The 11,433-nt window shown below is 43.2% G+C and overlaps 1 protein-coding gene across 3 annotated transcripts in view; it reads left to right on the forward strand.

Annotated features, from left to right (window-relative positions):
* The first annotated feature begins 694 nt into the window (after positions 1 to 694).
* LOC111866085 (la-related protein 7) overlaps positions 695 to 11,433 on the forward strand; it is a 28,495-nt gene continuing 17,756 nt past the window's right edge. Inside the window, exon 1 of one of the 3 annotated variants that reach the window (XM_023854658.2) lies at positions 695 to 794. Coding sequence is in view for 1 of the 3 variants with exons in the window: in XM_023854656.2 (XP_023710424.1) it covers positions 756 to 798 (43 nt within the window). In the remaining 2 variants the exon portion in view is untranslated. Of the gene's footprint in view, positions 799 to 11,433 lie in introns of all 3 variants that reach the window. The other 2 variants (XM_023854656.2, XM_023854659.2) reach the window with 2 other exon arrangements.

An 11,433-nucleotide genomic window follows, 5' to 3' on the forward strand; every position in this document is an offset into this window, starting at 1 on the left:
AATTATTTATTTAATTCCTGGTACTCACTTCTGTTAGAGGCTGAGTGAACACCAGGGCCATAGTGCGGCCGGAAGGATTAGGTCAATTGAAAAAATCCAATGACCTCATCGGGACTTGAACCCGCGACCTTCCACCATTTTAATATTATGACTGTTATAAGTGCACCTGCCCTATATAGACTTCTTACATCCCACGTACCAAATCTCATGTCCATTTCCCTTAGCTTGGGTTGTTTGTCCATAGAAGCCGTCCAAGTATATTTCGTAATGACCACCCCTTGTCGGCTGTCCGCGGCACCTGCCTTGCTTACCTGAAGGCCGTGTCCTGCATCAGCAGCCTGAGGACGCGACATGCCGTGGTGACACGGGATCTTGAAGAAGTGAGGAGTGAATTCATCTGGCACAGGATAGGGACGGGTGTTGGACTTTTGTGAGTACGGTAAGGAACTTTCTGTTTCCATAAAAGGCGGAGAATTTCTTGGGCAGCTGAGGGAGTGTGGATTTAGTTGAGTTAGAATTCAGACCGCAGGGGGATGAATATGGCGGCCTCCCCACCTAGAAGGGTTGTTCGTGTTTTGGTATTGTTGTCCTTGTCATCATGAGCAGCTAGCGCACTGAGTGCAGTCGGATGGGCGGGCTGCAGATACACGTCAAGATTGCATTTCAGAGTTTGTGCCGTGTGCAAAACTCAAGTCATCGACTGGGAGAATACATGCATTTCTGCTCAGCAGTTTCTGTGTGGCAGTGACGGAAGTATGGACACGTTTAGCAGGACGTCTTGCAAGAGAAATTCCGTAGGTACCGAAATATTTATCCTAAGTTCTTGCTTCTTACAGTAACTTCGTCACTTTCTGGTACCATAAGCCGCATTCGTTCAAAATATGAATTAATTACGTTTCTTGTTAAGTTAAGTATGTACTGAGAAATGTCATACAGCCACTGGTTTGTTCCGCTGAACTTGAAGGGAAGATTTCTGATGGGATCTTTGCTACAGGTAAATAATGTTCGGGCTTCTTAACGACACGGAGTTCCTTGACAATTTGAGTGACTATCAGCTTCTCAAGAAGAGCTCTACTTTTCGGAGTTCATTAATTATTTCCCGTTGTTTTCATACGAAGACTTTACTAGAAGTAATGTCAAAATGCCCCTGTTCCTTAGAGACCAGTTTGAGGGAAAATCGGAAGAGACGCTTGGCGCTGACGCGCCCCTTCTGGCTGTACAAGTTACGATGCATGGCAATAGAACTCTTTAAATAGAATTTACTCCCGAGATGATTATAGGGCCGTAAAGGTTAATGGGTCGGTCACGGTAGCCGAGCGGGCTAAGGCATGTACTGTCTTCGCTCCCTTGGAAACCGGGATCGTGGGTTGGGATCCCACTCAGTGCATGGATGTTTAATTTGTGTGTGTGCGTTTTTCTGTGTTTGTGTACAGGTAGATCGAGGTACGAGCTGATCGCCCGCCCAAGGAGTCCTACCGAATGTGTAAGATCTAGAAAAACCGAAAAGTAAATGGAGTTCATGGAGGTAGGCCTAGGCCCAATGGGGCTGTAGTGCCAAGGGGAAAAAAAGGTTAATGGGTGTAATTACTTTGCCTCAGGGCATAAATAATTTTCCAGAACTAACTAGGCCAGTCGGTAGTATCCCTCCATTGCAGGTCCTGTATCAATTTGCAGAGCAATATCCCATTACTCAGTGACCATTTCAATCGATAGTTATCACTATATTGACATTTCGACATCGCTTTGTCTGATGCTGAAGGTTGTTTCCCCCATGACACGATTGGAGGCCTTACAGGTCGCAAGTGTGTTCAGTACCCGTACTCCTGAAACCAGCACTGGCGCGAGAGGACAGCTGAACCAAGCGGCAGTTTGAGGAAACAAGGTTTTAGGGGCTGCACATTTTAAAAACCCTCCTTTTTTTCCTTTATCTCAAATGTTTTGGTCGAAGTGTCTGTGAAGTTCATGTCATTAATTGCAATGTCTTGAGAAAATTTACGTCCCTTAAAATAAGTGGGGTGACAGCGGAATTTATTGTTACTTGGGGCGGCGTTTAGGGTTGCACCTCCCTCCTGCCCGAAAACCCTATGAACAAATATTTATTCCCAGAAATCTACTGATTTCTTATGATATTCTTTCATATTTTCGTGAGGTCCATCACACGAAGAAGCAATTAGAACGATGTATATGTAGCAGAGGTTAAGCGCGGGTTAACATAGCGGCAACGCTTTGCCCCGTATTGGAGAGGCGTTACGTGTGAATCTCGGCTGGGACACCGGCTATCCTGATTCAGGGCTTTCGTGGTTTTCTTCAATCTCTCCAAGGAACTTTCGGGATAGTGCCTTGAATGTACCACGACCGCTTCCTTTCAGATCCTTTCCGCTTCACCAGTTATCCAACCATTGACGCTATATAGTTCAGCTACTGGCAGCAAAGTTGTCCCTGTGCACCGCATGGAGGTATAGCTCCACCATTCTTGATCTCAGCAGCGGATGGAGGGGAATGGTTAGTTTCACGCCCCGGCCGCTTTGCCTCCGGGGAAAGAGCCCCCGGTACCCATTATATAGGAGGCTGTGTGGGTCCCAGAGCCGGTCTGGACGCTGTGGAGAAGAGAAAAATCTTGCCTCTGCCGGGAATGGAACCCAGGCCGTCCAGCCTGTAGCTATCCCGGCTCCCAGCTACAGACAGTGTCGTAAAGCAAACCCCGAGTGCTGCAGACATATCGGATTGTTACTGGTGCTGAAGTTGGAGAAGTCCGTAAGGGTAGTTCAGGGTGCCGCCCGCACTGGGTTCGCTGCCCATTTCCTTTGTTTCTACTGGGCTCCATAACAACAGTTCGCTAAACACACAGCATATCGAAGAAACTATTTCGAACAAAGTTGTAAATATTAATGATATTTGCGTTTGGATTAATTTTCAGGCTTCTTTATACCCTCATTTCGGAGAAAAGTCAATATTCGTGCAAAGTTCTGAGGTGGATTTGAGTTTCTCGCGGTAGTGAGTATGCAGAGTGTACTATCTCCGGGGGTGTGACGCTGTGTGGTCTGGTAGAAGTTTGCCGACGTTTCGGAGGAATGTACTGTCTCTATCTTCAGGGTCAAAGATTAAACCAAGCAGCAAGGAGGAACTATCGAGCTTCCTTGCTAATTACTCACTTGCCTCAGTCTTCGTCCCTGAAGATGGAGCCAATATATTCCCCCTCGGCAGACATCTACCAGACTGCATGGCGTCACATTTTGATTGCAGACAGCTCCTTGTTGGCTCTTACCAATATATTTCATCGAAATTTTGCGACTAATGTTGTGAAAGTTTTAACACGCCAAGTGTCGGGTAATATCTCTCTATTTTGTGTTCATTTTATGTAATCCTTGCAAACAACTGATACATATATTTAAATATTATATTTTCAAGGCTTTGAATTTTTTTTAATATTTCAATTGTGCATGAAATATTTAGAGATTTCACAGAACGATAAATTTTACTTCACGTAGTATTTGTGGGCACTTGAATATCCTAATTCGGCCGTGACTCCACTTTAGTGACTGATATTCGTGACTTCCACGTCGAAGCTCTAAAACCAAAGTTTCTGAGTTAAAAATGAAAACGAAAATATTGTTTTCCAGGGCGGTGTGATACAGCCCGGTGTGAAGGTACCGACGTTTCGGAGGACTCTGTTGTCTCCATATCAGACTACACGGTGTCACATCCCATCCGTGAGAACCACAGATCTCACAAAATAAAACTGTTCAATAAAAATTAGGCTTTGTTTTTGGTTCTTTCATTTTCTGTTTACCTCTGCATTTGACGGAAGATAAAGAATTCGAATACTGTGAAATCATAAGGTATCAATTTTTTTCGTGTTCAGTGTAAGCTCGCTGATACTGTTAATCCTTTTGTGAAGTAATCCACGTTTCCCTGTACAGTTTTATCTCGCTGCTGACTTTTTTACGAGCTCTGTGACATGCGCGGAATGCGAGAACACGAGCAGCGTGTGAGATAAGCCCATTGTGTGCCACAGCGTGACTTTGAAAGTGACTTCTATCTTGCGACCTCTGCCCGCAGTTCAAACCTCAAGATACTTGATTTAAGTACAGATGGATAACTCACTCCAGACAGCAAAGTCCCCTGTCAGAAGCTTACGGTAGCTTAGACGATCAAAAATTCCAGCCTTTCACGAAATCGAATGATGTCACGTGTTAAATGTCACTATAGAAGGGGTTTGGATTGGTAGTCGGATTCATTGGACACACAAGTCGCGACTACACCTTACAAATCACTATCACACAAAGACTTGTGTTCTTAGTCACTGTCTTCACTGCGCTGCTTGGTAACGGCTTTCAACAGTGGACATTCCTCTACTTCCGGACTCACGTCCTCGCAGGCTGGCGGCCATCTCACATCATCCACCTGCTCTTCTAACTGCCGTCTCAAGACTCACTCGTAATGGCAGCTGATCCTCGTTATTTAGCCTCGGCACTGACGAAACAGAAAACACCACCTCCAACAATTACTCAGTTGTTGCGGGTTACACAGTCGTTACCTAGCAATGGCGACTTCTCTGGTCCCACAGTTCTTGCTTTGAGGAAATATGCCACAATATATTACCTGATTAAAAGAGCCCTATATGGACTTTGTGAGGAGAGGGCCAAGGTGGGGTAACTGAAAAAGGGCAAGAGCCCCTGAAGGTGCAGTAGTAGAGTAAAGCCCTTTCAAATATAATTCCTTTTGTACTGAGTTGTAGCAAATTGTGTTTTATCCAGAGGTCTATATAAATTTCATGTCACTCAGCATGTATACGCTTTCACGTTTTACAAAAGGGACAACTTTCCGGAGGCCCTTCCACCTTTCGGATTAGGCTGTCTGGTTTGTACCCCCTCATCATTACTCTGGAACTGTGGATCTTGCAGACAGTCGGTAGGACTCCTTGAACCGGGGATCAGCTCGTCGCAAGGCCGCTACCTACACAGGAGAAACGAGTACAGACATCCATGTTCCGAGTGGGATTCGAACCCACGATCCCAGTGTTTGAGCGGGCCATTATGACGCACAGTTTTATATTGTAGGAGAATATGTGTAATTTTTTCTCGTGGATCCACTGCGCTGTCAAGTGTTTATTAAGAATTGAATTTATACTGACATAAATTAACTGAATAAAATTAGTATAACTGGCACAAAATAGTGCCAAGCAATGAGGCAGCATTTGACAGACAAATGAACTCATTAAACAAAATTGCATCTCGTATACCAGTCGTATATTCGCTTGTAACATGAAATTTTAAACGCATATTCAAGTATATGCCGACCTGAGGATGGCAGGTATGTCCTGTAGAAACTGGTGACAGAATGTGCTTTGTGTGGCTTGAAGAAACTCTCTGTTTCTAGAGGCTTGTTTCTGCCTTCAGTGGCTGAATCAGAGGTTTCGTAAGGTTCTGCGTAGCCACACCTCTCTTTTCTTTCTTCCTTTCTTTCTTTCTTTCTTTCTTTCCTTTCTTCCTCTTCGATTTCCCATGATTTTTTCTTCCTTGTGTGTTTATTCCAATTTCTTGGCTTTATCCCCCAGCATATAACACTTATCTCATATGATCTGCAAGCTTATCACTTCCTTTAACACGAGACGTGTTATTCTTTGTAATTTTAATCTCGACCGCAAGTGCGCTATTTATATCTGCTTATCTAAATGTCCAGCCATGCTTCTCGTCTGATGTGGCTGCCTGCGCCTCTCAGCACACCGAGCTTCTGCAATTTTTAAATTGATTTCTGGCGACCCATCACTCAGCAGATGATTACCATGTTCACATTTTTCATTAAGCACGCCTTCCTTGGAAGTAAATTTTAAGATTGTGGACTGTGTAATCTATATGAGAGTAAAATCAAAGAGATTGCGATGGGCTTGACACGTAGCTCGGATTGGCAGACGTTAATATTTAAGTATAAGGATGGTAAAGCTATCCTGTAACAGGCCGTGAAAGCCCATAGGGTTGTGAGACGTCGTGACTTCCACATGTTCTCTAGACACTCGGCTCACAGATGCGGTAAATTTGTCAGCCTTACGCGCCGGCCGCCCTTTGCTTCACAGGAAGATTCCTGGTACTCATTTCTATTAGAGGCTGAGTCAACCCCAGGACCATAGTGCGGCTGGAAGTATTAGGTCAATTGAAAAAATTCACCTCATCGGGACTCGAGCCCACGGCCTTCCATGAAACAGGATTCCACTTGAGAAATAAATATTTGTTCTTCTGCTCAAGATATTCCCAGGGATTCTTATTCGATGAAGCGACACTGGAAGAGGATTATGTCCAAATTTCTTCGTTTCACCATATCCGTCACCGACCGCTGTGGTGTGCGGCAGCCCTGAGAGACAGCACATTGTTAGCTTCCTCAATGTTTGAGTTGGAGGTAGTCAAGTTAGCCGAGGAAAACCTTTCCTTAGTTCGGTTCTGAATGGAGTAAACCATGGTTTCTTACACAGTTGGTCGCGACTACCCAAGAGGACAAAATAATTTAAAATACAGTTGTATCTTGGCGCAAGAAAAAACGATTCTGAGCAAAATAAATATTCCATAGATTTCTGAATGGCTGTCTAGAAAACCGAAATTAACGGCCGTGGGGATTCGTTGCGCTGACCAGGCGACACCCTCTATCCGCTAAAGTTGACACTAGCTTCGCCGAGAGAAGCGGCGGTCGCTCGGTTAGTACACTTCGCTTGCGGACTAAAGCCACTGAGTTTGTTTTTTGTGCAGAAACGCTTTGTAGCTTATTGTTGGTTTAAAGAAGGCGTTGTGCTATTTCGGCGCCTGGCAGCAACCTGCAACTCTACGCCGACCGACAAAAAAGGGTTGCAATACATACTCATATTTGTGCAGTATTTTAAAGGGGGTATCAGTATCACAGAGTACGAGAACCCCTTCGGTGTTTAAATGTTCTGTTTATGTCACTTTCTCAGGAAGTCATTTGGATACGATAGTCGATAGAAACAGCCACGTTTTCTACCCGTAGCTTCACTCTTTGGTAGATCTATCTTATCTCATTAATTAATTAGTGATAGCAACGTTCGGACTTTCATCGACTGGGCCGCAGGTCATGTGTTCACGTTGCATCCTCTTCACCTGTACAGATACTGACGTTTCTTATCACAGTTACGTCTATGGCTCAAGCGGTTAGTCGCTGCCTTCCCACTGCGGCGGCCCGGGTTAGATCCCGGGTCTGGTCAAGTGGGATTCGTCGTGGACAAAATGGTGCTGGGGCAGGTTTTTTCCGATTACTTCGGTTTCCCCTGCCAATCTTCATTCCACCAATTGCTCCACAATCACCCTCACCTATCATTTGGGGCTGGTACAATAGGCCAGAAGTGGCCACAGTACAAGGGACTTAGTCCCACCCCACTAGCAATAAAAAAAATACGTCTAAAACTGTTTGTTCTGTGGTTACCGATAATTTTGTAGAATTATTCGCCCAAATTACTTAATTTCATTTAGCCGTGGTTTATTTTCCAGTTTGCTTTCAGCATTTGAGACTACAACGCGCGGAATGGTACGAATGCCAGTGATTAACGCCGAATTTGGAAATTTTGTGGGCGACGCGGTCGATGCCTAATATGGAGCATATACCCGGAGGACTGAGAAAAAACCTCAGTCAGGAGAACCAGTACCAAATTTCGTATAGATCGGGCAAGCGGTTCAAAAGTGGAAAACAGACACTCATACGAGTAAGCCTGTTGTTTGCGTGGAGGAACGTGTGTTGACTACAAACTGGCAACTGCAGCCACCTGTTCCGGCGCGCATGTAATTCCTATCTCGCTTAGTCACACGATGCTAAAAGCGAGGCGAGGAAGTGGTATGAGACTTTGTCTTGGACCACGAAGTGGAAAGGCGATCACGGTTGAGAGGCAGCAATTAGGCTTCTGGCGGTACTTGAGGAACTTCCTTTGCGTCAGACCGGAAGTAACAGCATAGACACTGTTCCGCTTCATGCTCAACACACACTGGAACACCCCACTATATTTAAATTTGATGACTGTCATCATCTTGAAGTTCAATAATCAAATCGTGTTGCTATCTCATCACCAGAATGCAGGGCCAATTCGTGACATGAAGATGGCTAACAGATGTTTTGAAAATGTGGCACAGTTCAGATATTTGGGAACGACAGTAACAAATCCAAATTTCATTCATGAGGAAATTAAGAGCAGATTGAGCTCAGGTAGTGTTTGCTACCATTCAGTCCAGAAGCTTTTGTCTTCACGTCTGCTGTCTAAAAACGTAAAAAATGGACTACAAAACTGTAATTCTGCCTGTGGTCTATATGGGCATGGAACTTAGTCTCTGACATTAAGGGAGGAACATAGACTGAGGGTGTTGAGAATAATATTTGGACTGAAGGGAAATGAAGTGGCGGGAGGCTGGAGAAAACTAAATAACCAGGAACTTCATAACTTGTACTCTTCTCCAAGTATAATTGGAATGATCAGGTCAAGGAGGATGAGATGAGTAGGGCATGTAGCACTCACGCGGAGAAGAGGAATGCATATAAAATGGTAGTGGGAAACCCAGAAGGAATTAAACCACTAGAAAGACCAAGACATAGATGGGTGGATGATATTAAAATGGATCTTAGAAAGAGATAGAGTGGGGTGGTGTGGACTGGATCGATCTGGCTCAGAATAGAGACCAGTGGAGGGCTCTTGTGAACACGGCAATAAACCTTGGGGTTCCATGAAATCTTTGGAAATTCTTGAGTAACTGAGCGACGGGCAGTTTCGCAAGAAGGGCTGAGCTCCATGGAGTTATTTAGCTAATAATCAAATTTCCCTTCTGAAAATCTGAAGCATTTATGTCCGACTTTGCAGCCCAGAGTATGTTCTGATGCTGCATAGTTACTACAGTATTCTTGTCCGTGGGCGGTATATTTCCTGAAAAGTAATACTACTGTAGGTTAGGCCTATAGGTTTGTCTTTGAAATTGTGAGATGTATTGACTCAGGTGGTTTCTTGCCAACTTTTTATTGCTAAGGCCCAGCGTCAATCCCTTTGTATTTCATGTGATATTTGTTGCTGGAGAAAGCTACACCTGCCAGGAGCTGGTACTATGGGTCTCTTTTAGGCAGTGGTACCAAGGGACTTAAATATTTTCTCATGAGACATAGACCATTTTCATTTTCAAGGATTTGATTTAAAAAAGTTAATCTTACTTAGAATCCGATAATCTTGAGTGCTCTGAGGGCAAAGCAGAAGAATCCATGTTCTTAATTTAAATCAAGACTTGAATCCAGGTGCATTGTCCCTATGTATGCTTCTCTGGAGACGCATTAAAAGCGACTCAACGTGAAATTCAACATAGGTACAGTCCACCACCGTCTGAAGTCCTTGGATTGAATCTTACATCAATCCAAATATGTATTTTCTTTGTCTGTATAAAGGGAAGACCAGGAGGAGAAGGAAGTAGGTTTACACAGAAAGGGGCTTCATATTTTGTAGTATTTACCATACAGAGTGTCTGTAAAACCTCTCTAAGAACATATTGAAATAAATTGGATTTTGCAGCACAGCATTGCTTATGAATGTGGTGCAAGCAGAAAGAACTGGAGCAATATTGACAGAGAGAATGTAGAAATAATGAAATAGTCCCCAAAAGAAATGAATGAACAGTTCCTTATAAATCTGAAACTCGTGTTGGCAACAAAGGAAGGCTGCTGAACGTTTGAAAGAAGCTGCAATATTGCCAGTTTTTTCTAAAGGAGACAGGAAAAAATGTGAGATAAGTCTGCTTAATGGAAGCTGTAAATTATTTGTTAAAATAAAAGCAACCGAACTACAAATAACTGCAAAAGTAATTTTGCTGGAAAAACAGCCAGGATTCAGGAAAGGAAGTTCCTGTGCAGATAATATACATGAAATTAGACAACTTTCACGAAAGTACAGCGAGTTCAGCCAGGAGCTATACATCTTATTCACTGATCATGTCAAGTCATTTGACAATATGAAGACACAAATGCTCTGGAACATCTTGTATCAGAAATGTCTTCAGGAGCATCACATTGGTCAGGAATCCTATGAGAAAGACATAAACTTGGGAGACAGACAAGGGTGTACAGGTGGCCTGTATAGTTTAACATGCAATCGGATGATGCAGCGTGATCATGGAAATCACAACTGATTCCTCGGAATTGCCCAGATCAGTTGAGGGACAGAAATTTTATAAGAACTTAAATGTTTTGCCGATGAGCAGGTGGTAATGGCTATGATGAAATGCCATGCAGAGGGCCTTTAACAAGCTGTACAAAAATGTATTGAGGAAGACAAAGTAATGGCATTCATGGAGAAACAGCCAATTAGATGAAAACTCATCTCAGAAAGTCAGGTGATTAGATAAGGAACTAAGATTAGTTTTAGGGGGAGGTTATGTCTCACACTTGGGAGATGTAGGTACGAGTCACAAAATGGAGGAACTTAACTGTGTGTGTGTGTGTGTGTGTGTGTGGGGGGGGGGCGATGTAGGAACAACCCTGAAGAATAAAACGAACTTGGAACACCCGATGAAGTTCTGTAAAACTATGGCACTAAGAAGTGGCTCTATGGTATGTGAAACGGGCTGTGACATTCAGGGATAAGAGCAGATAGCAGGCTGTGGAGATGGGAATTTTGAGATCAGTAATTGGAATAACAAGACAAGATAAGATTAGAGATGATGAGGATGATGCTAGCAATAAACTTAGCACAGAACTTAGTGCTCATAGAAACAACTGGAAAACACACATACGAAATGAATTATAATGTTGTATTTTAGCGTCCTGTTGCACTGATTTTCATCCATGATATGTATACAGTTGCTGTCTTGTAGTGCACTCAATTTCACCTGTTACTTCACAACATGTTTCGGCAACGTAGTGCCATCATCAGGTGCCCTAATTACGCTAATCTATTGCATTGCTTGCCGTTATATGTCTTTATAAAATTATTTAAAAGTATGTAAAAAGTGTGTATTCGTCAACTATAATAAATTTACACACACTAAAACTTGTTAAGATTATTCATCTTATGTGTCATAATTAAAACTTGTATATGGTTCTTCCACTATGGGGGTCGTTTTTCTTATATTCTGTGTAAACCGTGTCTTGTGATGTGTGTTCCCTTTTTAGCTGCGAGTGTTGTAATGAAGCAATGCAATAGATCAGCGTAATTAGGGCACCTGATGATGGCACTATATTGCCGAAACATGTCGTGAAGTAACAGGTGAAACTGAGTGCACTACAAGACGGCCACTGTATACATATCATGGATGAAATGAATTATGACTGAAAATGTAATTCCTAAGACAAATGACAGGCTTCGTGGAGGAACAAGAAGAAGAAGAAGAAGAAGAAGAAGTGGTAGTGGTGGTGGTGGTGGTGGTGGTAGTAGTAGTAGTAGTAGTAGTAGTAGTAGTAGTAGTAGTAGTAGTA

The sequence above is a fragment of the Cryptotermes secundus genome, unplaced genomic scaffold (assembly GCF_002891405.2).
Source record: "Cryptotermes secundus unplaced genomic scaffold, Csec_1.0 scaffold318, whole genome shotgun sequence".
In the NCBI taxonomy this organism is placed as follows: Eukaryota; Metazoa; Arthropoda; class Insecta; order Blattodea; family Kalotermitidae; genus Cryptotermes; species Cryptotermes secundus.